Below are 15,687 nucleotides of genomic sequence, written 5' to 3'. Positions count from 1 at the left end.
ACTACAACCGACGACTCCTCCGTCTCCTCTTTCTGCCCTCTTGCGACCGTCTTGGGCAGTGCGTCTTTTTTCTCTTCTCCTCCATCCTTACCCTTCTTTCTTTTTACTCAGGATCTCTTCCTGCATCCCGTACAGGAGTTTGCAGACTTTGCCTCGACCAGCTCCCTTTAATTTTCGACGTTCTGCATAGTGCTGAAGTCTGTTGCTCGTTCGATCGGTCGCGACCCATCTAGCCCATGATGGACGGTGGCCAGACCACCACCAGCGCCGCCCCTTCGGGCAACTCCAGCGATTTTGTGAGTATTGACGTTTTGATCGTGTTTTTGGCGGATTACGGCTTCATCAGACATTTTGCTGTATCACAAAATGCTAATCGATTGTATAGGTTCGCAAACTCTACAAGTGAGCCGTCTCCTTTCTTTTCCCTCCCCCGGTATTTTTAGGCAGATATTTCCCTTGGTCGCCGCTTTTCTCCTTGATTCCGCATATTCCTCGCGGGAGTTTGCTACCGTCTCGATCGCAATAAAGCTTCACTTCATTCTCGGATTTTTTTTTGACTGATGTTGTCGCACAAGGATGCTGGAGGACCCGTCATACGCGGAGATTGTGCGGTGGGGTGATGATGGTGATAGCTTCGTCGTTTTAGAGGTAAGCCATCCCAATAGCCGGACTCGATCTTAATGTCGTTCGCTGACAAGCCTGCAGTGCGAGAAATTCACCAAAACAATTCTTCCGAAACATTTCAAACACAGCAACTTTGCCAGTTTCGTACGACAACTGAATAAATACGACTTTCACAAAGTAAGGCAGAACAATGAGGAGAATGGACAGTCGCCGTACGGACAAAATGTGAGTTTACCCTCAGGTCGCTGTTGGTGAACTTGCCATCCTGACCGAAATAATCCTTCCAGGCTTGGGAATTCAAGCACCCTGAGTTTCGAGCGAACAGTAAAGAGTCTCTTGACAACATCCGACGCAAGGCACCTGCACCGCGGAAGCAGACGCAGGCTCATGACGACTCTGTTCCCACTCAACAGATTGACCTACTAAACCAGCAGATTGTTGCGCAGCAACAGCAGATCCAACATATATCTGATCGCTACGCCCAGATGTCGGTTGACCATCAGCTGATGCTGCAAGAAGTGTTGAGGGTTCAGAAGACGGTCGTCAACCATGAGAACGTTATTCATCAGCTGGTGAACTATCTGGTTTCCATCGATGCCCGCCAAAAGCGCGACAACAAAGCCGGTTCTTTCCAGGCTCAAGTTGGAGCAAGTCCTTCTCAAGTCACGCCTATGGACGACGGAGTTTCCACGCCGTTGCAGCAAGCATCGAAACTCTTGAGCGACATGAATGCCGAAGTACAATTCAACCTTGTTCCGGTTGAGTCTATGGGCGAGCCGCCGAAGACTGGCGTGGTCTCCACTCCCACTATGGAAACCGGACCACGGCGAGTTGCGCCTCAACCAGCTGCGGCATCAACCAACGCGGCTTTGGTCTATCCGAAGATGAATGGTGAGATGGAACCTGTTGTCTATCCCGTCGGCGCAACAAACGGAATAGACCCGATGTACGGCGAGCATGTCAACAATGTTCCCTACACAGTGCCCCCTAAGCAGGATATGGACGATCGAAGACAGTTTCCTGAAAACAGGAAAAAGAGCAATCATGTTGACCCAGGCTGGATGCGCAGCCCACGAATTCTACTTGTCGAGGACGACGCAACGTGTCGTCAAATCGGCGGGAAGTTTCTTTATTCTTTTTCTTGCGAAATAGACACGGCGGTACGTTATGGATACACCCGGTAACCAGAGCCGTTGTTATTGACATATTGCAGCTCGATGGTTTGGAAGCTGTGAACAAGGTTCAAGACGGCTCCAAATACGACCTGATTCTGATGGATATTATAATGCCCAATCTGGATGGAGTTTCTGCATGTCACCTCATTCGTCAGTTTGATCGGACGCCTATCATTGCTATGACATCCAACATCCGAAGCGATGATATTCAGCTTTACTTCCAGCATGGTAAGCGGCTTCCGTAATTTGTTCAGTCAAATGTGCAATGCTGACTGTTATTAGGAATGGATGATGTCCTTCCAAAGCCGTTCACGCGAAAAAGCCTTTTGGAAATGCTAGAGAAACATCTAGTTCACCTCAAAACTGTTCCACAGGGAATGGAAGGTCATCAAGCTACGACGCCGGTAACAATCGCGGGCCAAAGCTCGGCTGCGCAGTCGGTCACCATCAAGGAAGATACATCCTCCCCCAGCCAGTCCCCCGCAGCTGCCATGACTGCCTGGCAATCCCCGAATCAGTTTCAACCCATGGCTGCAGTTCCTGCCAATATCCAGCAGGTTCAAGGCCAATATGTTCCAGCAAACCCAGCGACGACCGCCTATGCTATGGATCAGAATGGTATGCAATATCCAGCGCCACCTACGGTAACGATGGGCGCCGCAGGGCCGGGTCAAGTGCGACCGCAGCCACGGCGGCACATCTCTGAATTGAGCAACGGAAATGATAACCCCAACCTTGCGAAACGACAACGTATGTATGCGCCTCAATCTCAGCCCATGGTTGGTTCCATGCCCGCAACTCGCACCCATTAAAAACGGGTTCCGGATTGTGTTCCGTTATGAAGAAACCGTCGCTACCATATATACCCTCTCATCTTTCCCTTTCGGCGGTAACTTTCGCAGAAGCGCATTTTGGAATCGATCATTTGCCGCAATCTACCTTCTCTGCTCATGATATCCGTGGCAACTTTTTTGCATTCTTCTCTAAATCCTACCATGAAAATGGGCACTCACTCGATACAATTTGGCGTTTCTGGGATTATATATTGCATAGGCTGCGTGTCGCGTTTATTTAGAGTACATATCTTTATTGCTTTGCGTGGGGATTTTGTTTTAGAGGGGTTTTGAGATGTTGGCTCCTGGCATTGAGGTTTGTTAGTGCGTCTTATTTGTACAGAATATTTTTGAACCCCTGATTTGCAGACACATGCTTTTCTCTATTTTTTCTGGCCAAATAATCCCCTGAAATATCTGGCGATCTATTATCTGGCCCAGTCACCTGGTCTCTTTGCGACGCCTGGACACATAGCTTTACCAGAATGATGACATTTATTTCATCTTTACAACAGATAGAGCTTAATGTTCATGGATAGGGCATGCTACTCTATCATGCAGATACACAGCTCAACGACAAACAAAGCAACATTGGGATAAACAGACAATCTTGGAATGGCAGATATCCCATTCTGCAATGTTGCCCAGGTGGAATCTCCCTATGACCGCATTGAACATCAAACCTGACGAACCGGGATCGGCGAGCAAGGACCCTAGATTCAAGCCCGGGCCACCAGCAATGAACATTCTGATCTGATCCATGCAGATAACACAGGCCTAGACCTGCGCCCAGCTCCAGGAATCTCAATCCCCTTGAAGTCCACGAGGGTCCAGACCTTCAGTTGAATCTGGACCCGTTGAGGCTGGAACGAACCATGCACTCACATGTGGCGGTGCGACACGGGCAATTATCATGTGATTTGACAGTAAGCAAACCAGACAAACAAGCAAAACTGCCGGGCGGTGAGTCGCGGTTGAAAGTGGGATGAATGGATGACTCCTAAGTGGAAGTGACATTTTTTTTTTGTTGTCGACCTCTCTGTTCGTTCTCACAGAAATTCGCTTGCAAATGGCGCCAAAGAAAGGCGGCGGCTCCAATAAACCGCGTGGGAACGCGACCGAGGAGGTAGAGGAGACGTTGCAGGCTGTTGTATGTGGTCTCGAACCGCCGCACAAGCTGAATGCTAATACCTTCGCTTGGACTAGGTACTTGCGGATACGTTCGAGACCAGATTCGAGCCTTTTACTCTTGATAAGCCTCGGGTATGGTTGGTGATTACTACAAATAGTTTCTTGGTGGACTAACGCAACCTTTGTCCAGTGTCTTTTGCCGGTTGCGAACACTCCATTGATTGAATATACATTTGAATTCCTGGCCAATGCCGGTGTTGAGGAGGTCTTCCTGTATGGAGGGGCGCACTCGGATCAGCTGGAGAGTTATATTAAGTATGTTTTGACTGGGAAACAGGGCAGGTAAATGGGAAATGAGAGCTGGGCTGACAATATTCAAAGCGCTTCCAAATGGAGAGCGCTCTCTTCGCCATTTAAGCAGTTCACCTTCCTCAAATCCACATCAACCTCGGTTGGAGATGTCATGCGAGACCTCGACGGTAAACACTTGATTACTGGCGATTTCCTCGTCGTGAGCGGCGACGTGGTCAGCAACCTACCGATCGAAGGCGCCCTAGCGAAACACCGTGAACGCCGCCAAGCAGACAAGAACGCGATCATGACAATGATACTGCGCGAAGCTGGCAGAAATCATCGAACAAAAGCCTCGTCAGTGTCGCCTGTTTTTGTGGTAGACCCGACTAAAGATCGCTGTTTGCATTACGAGGAGATTGATCACCACTCTCCTGAATCTTCTCGCCTGACTATTGACGCTGAGCTTATCACCACGTTCCCCGAAATTGATATTCGACAAGACTTGATTGACTGTAACATTGACATCTGCACCCCGGACGTTTTGAGCTTGTGGTCCGACAGCTTCGATTACCAGACGCCGCGAAAGCAATTCCTCTACGGTGTCTTGAAAGATTATGAGCTGAACGGAAAGACCATTCACACACATATTATTGAGGACCATTACGTTGCTCGGGTTAGGAATCTGAAGGCGTATGATGCCGTTAGCAAGGATATCATATCTCGGTGGGCCTATCCTTTGTGTCCCGACACCAACTTACTTCCTGGCCACAACTACGAGCTTCGGAAGGGTACTCTTTACCAAGAACAGGACGTGACGCTGGCCCGTTCGTGCGTTGTGGGCCGACGAACAGTCATTGGCCAAGGAACCAGCATTGCCGACAGGTCGACTGTGAAGGACACGGTACTTGGCCGGAATTGTAAGGTCGGAAAAGACGTCACCCTAGAGGGGGCATACGTCTGGGACAATGCAGTCATTGGGGATGGAACAACCATTCGCCATGCTATCATTGCGGATGATGTCGTGATTGGAAAGAACTGTACCGTCGAACAGGGCGCCCTCGTTTCTTTCGGTGTGAAAATTGCGGACGAAGTGCTCGTCAACGAGGGCAGGCGGATAACAAATGCCACGCGAGAGGAAGATGACAGCCCGCTGGCCAGCGATCCGAAAATTGTAGGCGAAGGGGGTGAGGGTTACGAATACGTGCCATACGATGAAGATGACGATGACGATGAAATAGCTAGCAATGCGTCGTCAGGTTTGAGTACGTCCATGCTCCTTAATATCTACTCTCATTTTCCTGAACAAGAACTAACTTTATCTCTTTAGTTTACAATATGGCGAAACTCTCCCTGTCTACAGACTCTATCTCGACACTATCCTCAGAGATTTCAGATTACGGCGGCTCCCGTTCTGGAAGCTTTGCAACCTCCGTATCTGACGATGAAGACCAGGATTCACATTTCGTCCAAGACGCTGCAGCCAGTGTTTTCGACAGTTTACGAGACGGCGTCACATCAGATGTCGTGCAATTGGAACTGGTTAGTCTTCGCATGACGGCGAACGCTTCTGATCACGAAGTTCGACGAGCCGTCACTTCAGCCTTTATGAAGCGTGTGGCGCAGTTGATGGAAGGTGGACAGGGAGCAAGGGACGCCGTCCACGATATCTTCAGCAAGTATCACGAAATCATTGAGCGTGCACTGTTTGACCGCGACACCGACGCGAAGCCTGATCAGGTGGACCTTCTGATTCAGTTCCAGCAAGATCTTGTCCACCGTCCTCGGGGTGAGACGGTGCTTCTGTTCCTAGCCAAGGAGCTGTATGAGTTGGAAGTTGTCGAAGAGGAGGCCTTAGAGCAATGGTGGGCAGACGAGCGGTCGACCAGTACCGAAGAGATGCGCAAAGTGCGAGCTCAGACGCAACAGTTTATTGACTGGCTTGCAGAGGCTGAGGAAGAGGAGAGCAGTGAGGAGGAAGAAGACGAAGAAGAAAGTGATGACGAATGAGTTTGAGATACCGTGCTTGGTTAAAATAGAATACAATGTAAAAGCCTGCGAAATCCATGACATATCTGATCTTCATAAAACTTGCCTTTTAGTACGAAATAACGAACATATTACGGAGCGCGTAGATATGGGAGGATAGGAGTGCCCGAGTCACTTGATATATTTCTAAGCAGATGGATAAGATGGGTCGTATACGCATTATTAGCACCTTGAAGCTTCAGGATTCAGATGGCTTCGCTCGCTGCTTACGATGGGATCTGATAGAAAAATGTACCAGCGATTCGTTCGGATACAAGCACATACGGACTTAAAAACTCAACTTGTACCTTCACAGGAAGTTAGTGGCCTATATCAGTGTTGCCTTGCTGCCTGTGATAAGCAGAGGGTACACTGGGCTTGGCCTGCCTCTTCTTTTCTTAGCGAGGACAAATGATGCTGAATGAAGCCACCAGCATGCGCTTCGCGTAGACATTGAATTGAGAGCGCTCGATGACACTATAAGGTTTAGCACGGCTCCATTTCGAATCATTGACGACGCCTGCGGATTTTCAATCCACGAGCAGTCCCTCTTGTTCCCCACATTTCCGCGTGAGCACAGAAGGCTTCACCTGGCGAATGACTAAGGCGCGGGCGCAGGCTGAGCGCTGGTGACACAATCTGATTCACGAGATTGACACCTCCCCTCTGATCTCTCTCTTAACTCTTGGTAAGGACAAACATTCAAGAAGAGTCAACGAGCGATTAATCCCCGAAAGCTTTTCTTCCCCTTTCCTGATTTTCTCGCCCTAGTAAGCCTCTTAGGTTTCCACCCCTGCCACTTGGCTACCACAGCACTATCATTGGTAACTTGTGACGTGTGTTGTTGTACCGGGGTAAAAAAGGGTCAGGTCTCGACATAAATATCGGGGCCGCGCTTTTTTCTGCCCGTGTTCAGCACATACGGCTTAGGCGTCACCTTCACCACGCCTCCAACTACGAGAAAGCGCAAGGCGGCCCTGGCGGCGTCTCCCATTCCTACTACCGCCACCCAATCTTGCAGCCGCTCACGAGCCGCCACCACAACCACCGCCGATTCATTTTTGGACATTCCTGATAGCGGAAGCGCTCACAAGAGGCAGAAAAAGATTAGGAAACAGTGCCCTGATTCTGCTGCCGAGTTGACATCGAACTCATTCAACTCCGAGAGGGAGGTGTCGGAATCTCCGGCGAAGGTCGAAGCGTCTGAATTTGTTACGTCAACGTCAACAACTATGGAGTCCGATGATGATTTCATGAGTGTTGCGTCGAGTGCGGATGATTTCCTGGGCACTCAGGGTAGCGATGATGAAAGCTTAGGAGATGGTAAGATGTCCGTGGGTTTTCGCGGAAGTTGGTTGCTGACTTGAGCTTGTCGCTTCAATCAGATTTCGGCGACGACTTCGACGGCGGGTTTTCCAAAGACAAAGATATTTTTTCGAATACCCGGAAACCATATGAGGTGGACTTCAAAGTCCTTAGCCCGGAAGATATCGAACGTGAACAGAATTTGCAGATCAACGAAGTCTCATCAATACTCGGGCTGCCTCCAGAGTCGTCCGCAATCTTGTTGCGATTTGGCCGTTGGAATCGGGAAAAGCTGATCGAGTCGTACATGGACCACCCGGAATCGACACTGGAGGAAGCAGGCCTCGGGACCAATTTCGAGTCAACACCGAAGACTGAAGTGGTACCGGGTTTCATATGTGATATCTGTTGCGAGGATGGTGATGATACTGAGACCTATGCGATGCGCTGTGGGCATCGATTCTGTGTTGACTGCTACCGACACTATCTCGCGCAGAAGATCCGGGAAGAAGGAGAGGCCGCGAGGATACAGTGTCCGGGTAATGATTGCCATATGATTGTCGATTCCAAGTCGTTGAGCTTACTGGTTACGGACGATCTCAAGGACAGGTTAGTCTTCATTATTACTCGGCTGCCTATATGTTCGCTGGCCTATCAAACTAACTTGGGGGCCAGATATCAAACGCTATTAACGCGAACTTACGTTGATGACAAGGAGAATCTGAAGTGGTGCCCCGCTCCAAATTGCGAATATGCAGTCGATTGCCACGTCAAGCAGCGTGAGCTACAACGCATTGTACCCACAGTGCAATGTGGTTGTAAGCATTACTTCTGCTTCGGGTGCACTCTGAACGACCACCAGCCTTCACCATGTAAACTAGTCAAAATGTGGCTTCAAAAGTGCGAGGATGATTCGGAAACAGCCAACTGGATCTCAGCAAACACCAAGGAATGCCCGAAGTGCCATTCAACAATAGAGAAGAACGGCGGGTGCAACCACATGACGTGCCGCAAATGCAAGCACGAGTTCTGCTGGATGTGTATGGGCCTATGGTCGGAGCATGGTACGAGCTGGTATAATTGCAATAGATTCGAGGAAAAGTCAGGCGCCGAGGCTCGGACTGAACAGGCTCGCTCCCGGGCGTCATTGGAGCGCTACCTACACTACTACAACCGATACGCCAACCATGAGCAGTCGGCCAAACTGGACAAGGACTTGTATCTGAAAACGGAGAAGAAGATGACGAGTCTGCAATCCCAGTCAGGCCTCTCCTGGATTGAAGTGCAGTTCCTCGATACGGCGTCGCAGGCACTGCAGCAATGCCGACAAACACTGAAATGGACGTACGCCTTTGCTTACTACCTGGCCCGGAACAACCTGACGGAGATCTTCGAGGATAACCAGAAGGATTTGGAGATGGCGGTAGAGAGCCTCAGCGAGATGTTTGAGAAGCCGGTGGGAGAACTGGCGAATCTCAAGGTCGACATCTTAGACAAGACAGCATACTGCAACAAGCGGCGAGTAATCCTGCTGAGCGACACAGCAGAGAATCTGAGGAACGGTATGTTCGGCGCATTGTCTCCCTTGATCGCTCCAACTAACAGACCTGGCTAGGGGTTTGGCAATTCAATGTTGAATGGTAGACCTAGAGTCGTATAGATCTAGCCGGCATGCTTGATTATCTGTTGAAGGCAAGGACAGATGGGAGTCTGCGGTTAATTATGGATATCTTGGCCGGTCCAGGTCGGTAAATGGGTACGATGGGAACTGGATCGGGACGGGAGGGGATGGGATTTAACACCTTTTTTTTTTTACGACGTACATGACGAGCAGCACATTACAGCGAGATCTGGATCTGGTTTGCATTTCATCGCAGGGCGTTGCCTACTATTCCCCACATCATGAAGCTTATCTAGGCTAGAAGGAGAGTGCATGTCCTTTCACGGGTGTATCAATATGCATCTTTATGTCATCCATCTTTCCGTCTTGCCTCAGCACTCACGGATCAAGAAAGTGGCTGCCTGCCTATCGTGGGTAGCCGAGTACGAGTAGTTGCCACTAGTTCTGTGCTTGGGCTTACGTAGCGCTACTGGATTAGTATGATGGCGGTGTTGTGCTCCCATCAGATAAGGCCAAGAGCTGTTAGTCGGCTCCGCGGCGAAACCTGTACCTCCGCGGTTCGGAGGTTACGAGCATACCGGAATGGCAGGTAGATTAGAACTGCAGCTCCGTCATCGGACGGACCTCGGTGTAAATCAGTTCCCATCGGTTGTTAGTCATGGGTCATCTAGGCCGGGGCGCTGATTCAGCTTGAAATATCGAGTTTTATCTTTTGAAGTATTTTTTCACATGAGGTCTATGGATTTAATTAAGCGTGATTGAGATTGTAGCTGTATGTATAGCGTGATTGGGGTAGCCAATCTGATAATTTTTGACGCAAGATCTGATAGCGAACAACTCGCTTCTTGAGCTTCAAGATCACCTGGGTAAGAAATTAAAGCATGGTGGCCTATTTAGACAACCTAGTCTCACGGGACTAGTGTCCTTCTAGAAGAATAATTATTATTTGAGCAGCTTCGTTTGCGCTCCGACCACGACCAAGACCGACTGCCAAACTCGGGAATAACCAGTCAAAACAGCTCTCTGCCAATCTTCAGAAAAAAATCATCGCCTCGGATCTTCTCCTCACATTTCTCCTCCTCTCTCCGTTGCTGTCCTGTTTGTTGCTGTGCTCCGACCGGACTGACTTCACGTCGCTCCCGCCTCCACACTTTTTTCTTGCTAGACGGGTTCGGTCCCTGGCGGAGTTCCGTTTTTCTTCGGCATATTCAAAACTCAAGCTCGCTCACCACCACGCCGGCCCTCGTCTTCGTTCTTTCTCGCCCTCGAATCTCCTCTCCATCCTTCTTCCCCTTCCTTTCTTCTTCGCTCCTCTTGCGGCCACGGCTGCTAGAGCTCTGCTAGCTCGATGGCGGCTCCCGAACAAGTGCCGGGGCAAGAATATGAGTATGTTATGCGGAGCTTGCTTTTTCATCTCTGGGTTTCTCTCTATCTCCGAAGGGCGTCTTCCGAATATTTCGAGCAATTTGCTTGGAAGATTCATGGATCTCGCGTTTGGATTCTACCCGTTCAGCTGTTTTTACCTGCTCTCCGCGGAATTTGGGCTGGCAAGGCAGACGCTAATCGCGACGTGTTGATAGCTACGAAGCCCTTCCCTCAAACTATGGCCTCGGCCGGAATATGCTAGCTGGCGCTTTCGCTGGCATTGCAGTACGTTGCCTGGCAATTCAAATTACACCTGGCGTTGTGATGAGTTGCTGACGTTTGGCATAGGAGCATGCGGTCATGTACCCGGTGGACTTGCTCAAGGTAGACCAATTGGCCTTTTTACGCATTCTTGTTACTTGTGCGGCGTGCGGATGGCTAATTATTGAACTCTCCGACAACAGACTCGCATGCAAGTCTTGCATCCCACCACCGGAGGTCTCTATACAGGGTTGACGCATGCGGTTTCCACAATTTACCGAATTGAAGGGTGGCGGACACTGTGGAAGGGCGTATCGAGCGTGATTGTCGGTGCTGGTAAGCAGATAATGCCAAGGTCGATACGATTGCATCCTCCGGGCTAACTTTTGGGCTCTACTTTCTAGGCCCCGCGCATGCTGTCTATTTCGGTACATATGAGGTTGTTAAAGAGATGGCTGGTGGTAATGTGGACGATGGACACCATCCATTGGCGGCCGGTAAAACTGTAACTTACAACTTTTATGGGAGAAAATGCTGACTATTTCAAGCCATGAGTGGTGCGGCGGCGACAATTGCTAGCGATGCCCTCATGAACCCTTTCGATGGTGAGTTTTGACAACACGCGCGACCATGAAAAGAACTTTTCTCACATAAACAGTAATCAAACAACGAATGCAGGTACACGGCTCCATACACAAAACCATCTTCCAGTGCGCAAAGTCTGTCTACAAGACTGAAGGTTTCCATGCTTTCTACGTCTCCTACCCCACGACCCTCTGCATGACTGTACCCTTTACAGCTACTCAGTTTGTCGCCTACGAATCCATCTCCAAGGTCATGAACCCGTCTGGAGATTACGATCCCTTCACGCATTGCATTGCTGGTGGCCTTGCTGGAGCTGTTGCGGCTGGTATCACCACGCCGCTTGACGTGGTGAAGACTCTACTGCAGACCCGTGGCCTCGCGCAGAATGAGGAGATTCGCGCGGTCAAGGGACTATTCGGCGCCGCGGCCGTCATCAAGCGCCAATTCGGTTGGAGAGGATTCTTGCGCGGTGCTCGCCCCCGGATCATCTCCACGATGCCCAGCACTGCCATTTGCTGGACTTCGTACGAAATGGCCAAGGCCTATTTTAAGCGCCAGGTGGACAACTAGGCCGGGCCAAAGTGTTCAGACCCGATCGCACGAAATACGCTATGCATAGGCTCCGACTAATTCTGCGGTGAACTCCTCGACTAACCAACACTCCCAACATCCGTAAATACGAAACAAAATAAACCCGACCGACTTGAATGCACTTGGAGAAAAATATGAATGCGAACAACAAGAACCCCCATGATTAGTGCGAGGAGTGACATGCCAGGATACTTTCGACGCTGATCTTCCTTTCTCACCATGTGTATACTCGATGGTCTATTTCCGGGCGAGGCATTGCGAACGACTACTGGCTTGATTACGTCCATTGTGGTGCGCTTGTTGACCGCGATGTGGGCTTGACCACTTTGTCGCCTCTCTTTCCTTTGATCTTGGATCGGTGCCAGCCCTGGCGCGATGTACCCGGTACTTGACTTTTTTTTGGCGTTGGGACAAAGGGAGGAAATGCTCGGGAAAATTCATTTCTCTTTCCATTTCATCTATTCCTATTTTTTGCGCATCTGTTGTTTTGGATTGTGAATCATGTACTGATAGACATACGAGATGGCGGTGACCGGTCACCCGGGAGGCGGACTGGCTGGACGATATATCCAGATAATCATTATACAGGAGGAATATAAACTACTTCCTGGTCCACTGTTAATCGTATAAAAGCTGACGCTGTCTCGCTCTATCCATGGTTGCTTAATCAGCTCCAGTAACGACGTCACGAGGGAAAAAAGTGCCGATTCGCCGTCTTCGTCGTCCGACCAACTGAACTCTGGGATGGACCCTCCAAGTCCATCCATGATTCAGTTCCAAGTTCTGAATTTCACACTCTCTTCCCAATCGTCTTCATTTTACCTGCAGCCATTTGCGTTTTCTCGCTCTCTCAATTCGCTCCTTCTTCCCCGTCTTCTCACGCATGGCGGTGTCGCTGGCTGGCCCTGCATTATTTCTTTCTCCGTGACTTAATTTCCATAGCCCGTTCTGCGAATGATGCGCCCTAAGCCAGTGTCGTCGCTGCAAAAGACCTATGACGACTGCTATTTGATGTGCTCGACGGCTGTCTACTTCGAGGGTCAGGTCTGTGATCTCAGCCCCGCTCCTGACGGTCATCTACTGACGTAGTGGCTCTCTTAGAATAATGAAGACGAAGCCTTGAGATCTTGGCGATCCGCCCTGGAAACTATTTACTACCACAACGCCTACCGGCTCCCCGCGAGTTACACCCCGAGTACTGAAACCGAGCGGGCTCTGCAAGAATCCATTCGTCAACTAGAACTTCAATGTCGTGAGCGGGTTGACCTCCTAGACGCGCTCCGCGAGAGCAGAAAAGAACAGGACAAGGATAAAGATAAAGACAAGGGCAGGGACCCGTCGAGTTTGAGGAAGTTGAGGTCCCCGCCGACGCTGCGGCCGCGATATAACACCAACCCTAATCCAGGTTGGATTGGGGATGGGACTGTCCCTGCTGTGGGATATACCGACCTGTCGAAACCTCCTGCTATTCCTACACGGCCTTTGCCTGGTTCTACCGTCGCCGCCGCCGTTGCACCTGATCAGCCATCGTCTCCAAACCGCCCGACGACCGCAAGAACCACGTCGCAAACCTCTACTAAGTCTACTTCCCGCACTTCTAGTCCCGATCGCCGGAAGATGCCGTCAATGCCGTCTACCTTACGCGATCCAACTCTCAAGAGAAAGAAGAAGGAAACTTCGCGGCGGAAAGATCTGCGTCCTGTTGCAGCCTCCCAGGCGGCGGGTCTCGCTTGGGGCTCTATCTCGCGCACTCCTTCCTCTGAGAAGACTGTGAGCGGTGCTGCGGTGGCGTCCTCGCGGCAGAGTCTCTCGAATGACCCAAACACAAGGAAAGATTTTGATGCCCCGCGAAATGACCTACCTGCGCCAAGAAGTCTTTATCATTCTGATAAAGCGAGCAGCGATGCCGCGCTGGCATCCGTCCGTCCTAAAATGTCCGAGCAGAAGTACTCCGACTCGATTCGAGGAATTCCTCGCGTCCATTCTGGGGATGCCGAGCTTCGGAGAAGGTCCCCGGTGAAGGAGAGCCCATCCTCAACACCCAAGGCTCCGAAACTAAGGCACCGTGATTCTACGGAACCCCCACCAACCCCTGGCAGTCGACCTCGACAATCACCTTCGAAAACGGTCAGTGACCCTCCGACAAGGCCCCCTTCGAAGCCAGCCGTCAAACCCAAACCCATAACATTAAAAGCGCCACAATCATTATCATCTGGGGCTTACTCAAGATCCGGAAATACAACCCCACAGCCAAGAGATACCGTACGGGACCCAGATCGAGATATAGTCCGTGGTTTAGATAAGATAAATATCGCAGAAAGCCCTCTGCGACGAAAACCGAATCCCGAGACCAAGCGCCCCATTACACCACCCTTCAGTGACCTGGATTCGCAAGGACGTAAGTCGGCTGAAGATGCAGATGCCGTCGATGCAGAAGATGTGGACAAAGACGTCGAGGACGACTCATTCATGGAAGTTTTGAAGAAGCTACCGAAAGGTGTAGACGTGAATGCCGCGCGCCAGGTCCTTAATGATATCGTTGTTCGCGGAGACGAAGTCCATTGGGACGATATTGCCGGGTTAGAGGGCGCGAAAAAGGCACTAAAAGAAGCCGTGGTATATCCATTCCTCCGACCAGACCTCTTCTCCGGGCTCCGCGAACCAGCTCGAGGTATGCTACTCTTCGGACCTCCAGGAACTGGAAAGACGATGCTTGCACGGGCGGTTGCGACGGAGTCCAAATCAACATTCTTTTCTGTATCTGCATCGACGCTCACATCAAAATGGCATGGCGAGAGTGAAAAGCTTGTGCGAGCTTTGTTCGGCCTGGCAAAGTCACTAGCGCCCTCCATAATTTTCGTTGACGAAATTGACTCGCTCCTTTCATCGCGTGCGTCAGGGACAGAGAATGAGGCCTCGCGCCGATCAAAAACCGAATTTCTCATTCAGTGGTCTGACCTCCAGCGCGCCGCAGCTGGGCGCGAGCAACCAGCAAAGTCGGGTGACGCCAGCCGTGTCCTCGTTCTAGCAGCCACGAACATGCCGTGGGATATTGACGAAGCCGCGCGCCGCCGCTTTGTTCGGCGCCAGTACATACCTCTTCCAGAGCATCATGTTCGGGAACAGCAACTGCGCAGATTACTGAGCCATCAAGTACATGACCTTAGTGACGAGGACATTGAGGTTCTTGTTCATGTTACAGAAGGTATGTATCTCCGCAGTTTTATCGTCTCCCATTAAAACAGAATGAAACAACTAACCAGACGTTGATGGACAGGCTTCTCAGGCTCCGACATCACTGCTCTCGCTAAAGACGCCGCCATGGGGCCCCTCCGTAACCTGGGCGAGGCTCTCCTCCACACACCAATGGATCAAATCCGCCCTATATGCTTCGCCGACTTCGAAGCTAGTCTCCTTTCTATCAGACCCAGTGTAAGTAAAGAGGGTCTGCGCGCGTATGAGGATTGGGCGAGACAGTTTGGCGAGCGAGCGGGATAGGTGTTGTATACTTCTGCCTATCCGTCTCCATCATGTCGTTCTCTTTCGCTCGGGTTTGTATTTAGTCTGGATCGCGCTGGTACTGGGGTTCGGGATTCATAGACATTACGGGGTTTGTTGGTCAACGGGAGGATACTTTGTTTGTTTTGTATCTTTTCTTTTGGCGTCAGATGTGGACTGCTAAACACCTAACCAACCAAATACCTACTGTCGTACCTTATTATCTACCTCTTATTATGCGTTTCTGCGCGTATTGCCGATTGGGGTCTGCGGCTTTGCTGCATACGCTGACAGAGTCCGGTAATGGAATGTGAGATGAGCTCCGCTGGTTCCACTTTTACCTTTTTTCTTCTTCTTTCTCCCTTCATGTAGGTGGGTG

The 15,687-nt window shown here is 50.5% G+C and overlaps 5 protein-coding genes across 5 annotated transcripts; all 5 read left to right on the top strand.

Moving 5' to 3' along the window:
• Positions 1-8: 8 nt before the first annotated feature.
• On the top strand, positions 9-3,179 carry skn7 (putative stress response transcription factor SrrA/Skn7). The gene is made up of 7 exons (XM_073737617.1): positions 9-296; positions 386-402; positions 576-648; positions 706-849; positions 912-1,784; positions 1,838-2,027; positions 2,082-3,179. Exons 1-7 carry the CDS (start codon positions 237-239, stop codon positions 2,609-2,611), a joined length of 1,887 nt encoding a protein of 628 aa, XP_073593855.1. The 5' UTR covers positions 9-236; the 3' UTR covers positions 2,612-3,179.
• Positions 3,180-3,661: 482 nt separating this feature from the next.
• BDW70DRAFT_87392 (translation initiation factor eIF2B catalytic subunit epsilon) lies at positions 3,662-6,244 on the top strand. The gene is made up of 5 exons (XM_073745078.1): positions 3,662-3,782; positions 3,839-3,895; positions 3,954-4,078; positions 4,145-5,319; positions 5,385-6,244. Exons 1-5 carry the CDS (start codon positions 3,702-3,704, stop codon positions 6,062-6,064), a joined length of 2,118 nt encoding a protein of 705 aa, XP_073593854.1. The 5' UTR covers positions 3,662-3,701; the 3' UTR covers positions 6,065-6,244.
• An 840-nt stretch (positions 6,245-7,084) lies between these two features.
• Positions 7,085-9,377, top strand: BDW70DRAFT_87383 (RING finger protein). Its single transcript, XM_073745077.1, has 4 exons — positions 7,085-7,405; positions 7,468-7,996; positions 8,063-8,949; positions 9,003-9,377. Exons 1-4 carry the CDS (start codon positions 7,315-7,317, stop codon positions 9,029-9,031), a joined length of 1,536 nt encoding a protein of 511 aa, XP_073593853.1. The 5' UTR covers positions 7,085-7,314; the 3' UTR covers positions 9,032-9,377.
• Positions 9,378-10,007: 630 nt separating this feature from the next.
• Positions 10,008-12,390, top strand: mrsA (putative mitochondrial carrier protein). The gene is made up of 7 exons (XM_073737616.1): positions 10,008-10,394; positions 10,589-10,658; positions 10,722-10,757; positions 10,838-10,970; positions 11,039-11,131; positions 11,183-11,239; positions 11,293-12,390. The coding sequence occupies exons 1-7, from the start codon at positions 10,357-10,359 to the stop codon at positions 11,787-11,789; spliced, it is 924 nt and encodes a 307-aa protein (XP_073593852.1). The 5' UTR covers positions 10,008-10,356; the 3' UTR covers positions 11,790-12,390.
• A 159-nt stretch (positions 12,391-12,549) lies between these two features.
• On the top strand, positions 12,550-15,558 carry BDW70DRAFT_140459 (putative AAA family ATPase). Its single transcript, XM_073737615.1, has 3 exons — positions 12,550-12,854; positions 12,912-15,015; positions 15,088-15,558. The coding sequence occupies exons 1-3, from the start codon at positions 12,765-12,767 to the stop codon at positions 15,306-15,308; spliced, it is 2,415 nt and encodes an 804-aa protein (XP_073593851.1). The 5' UTR covers positions 12,550-12,764; the 3' UTR covers positions 15,309-15,558.
• The last annotated feature ends 129 nt before the right edge of the window (positions 15,559-15,687 follow it).

The sequence above is a fragment of the Aspergillus foveolatus genome (genome assembly GCF_047715535.1).
Source record: "Aspergillus foveolatus strain CBS 279.81 unplaced genomic scaffold BDW70scaffold_43, whole genome shotgun sequence".
Lineage (NCBI taxonomy): Eukaryota > Fungi > Ascomycota > Eurotiomycetes > Eurotiales > Aspergillaceae > Aspergillus > Aspergillus foveolatus.
This window is presented reverse-complemented; position numbering and strand designations above follow the sequence as displayed.

Coding starts and splice junctions, on each gene's coding strand:
- skn7 (XM_073737617.1), top strand. CDS start 237: ATGATGGACGGTGGCCAGACCACCACCAGCGCCGCCCCTTCGGGCAAC. Junction 850..911: donor AGTCGCCGTACGGACAAAAT/GTGAGTTTACCC, acceptor TAATCCTTCCAG/GCTTGGGAATTCAAGCACCC. Junction 2,028..2,081: donor TCAGCTTTACTTCCAGCATG/GTAAGCGGCTTC, acceptor GACTGTTATTAG/GAATGGATGATGTCCTTCCA.
- BDW70DRAFT_87392 (XM_073745078.1), top strand. CDS start 3,702: ATGGCGCCAAAGAAAGGCGGCGGCTCCAATAAACCGCGTGGGAACGCG. Junction 3,783..3,838: donor AGGAGACGTTGCAGGCTGTT/GTATGTGGTCTC, acceptor CGCTTGGACTAG/GTACTTGCGGATACGTTCGA. Junction 5,320..5,384: donor CAATGCGTCGTCAGGTTTGA/GTACGTCCATGC, acceptor TTATCTCTTTAG/TTTACAATATGGCGAAACTC.
- BDW70DRAFT_87383 (XM_073745077.1), top strand. CDS start 7,315: ATGGAGTCCGATGATGATTTCATGAGTGTTGCGTCGAGTGCGGATGAT. Junction 7,997..8,062: donor ACGGACGATCTCAAGGACAG/GTTAGTCTTCAT, acceptor CTTGGGGGCCAG/ATATCAAACGCTATTAACGC. Junction 8,950..9,002: donor AGCAGAGAATCTGAGGAACG/GTATGTTCGGCG, acceptor AGACCTGGCTAG/GGGTTTGGCAATTCAATGTT.
- mrsA (XM_073737616.1), top strand. CDS start 10,357: ATGGCGGCTCCCGAACAAGTGCCGGGGCAAGAATATGA. Junction 11,132..11,182: donor ACACCATCCATTGGCGGCCG/GTAAAACTGTAA, acceptor GACTATTTCAAG/CCATGAGTGGTGCGGCGGCG. Junction 11,240..11,292: donor CCTCATGAACCCTTTCGATG/GTGAGTTTTGAC, acceptor TCACATAAACAG/TAATCAAACAACGAATGCAG.
- BDW70DRAFT_140459 (XM_073737615.1), top strand. CDS start 12,765: ATGATGCGCCCTAAGCCAGTGTCGTCGCTGCAAAAGACCTATGACGAC. Junction 12,855..12,911: donor CTGTCTACTTCGAGGGTCAG/GTCTGTGATCTC, acceptor TGGCTCTCTTAG/AATAATGAAGACGAAGCCTT. Junction 15,016..15,087: donor TCTTGTTCATGTTACAGAAG/GTATGTATCTCC, acceptor GTTGATGGACAG/GCTTCTCAGGCTCCGACATC.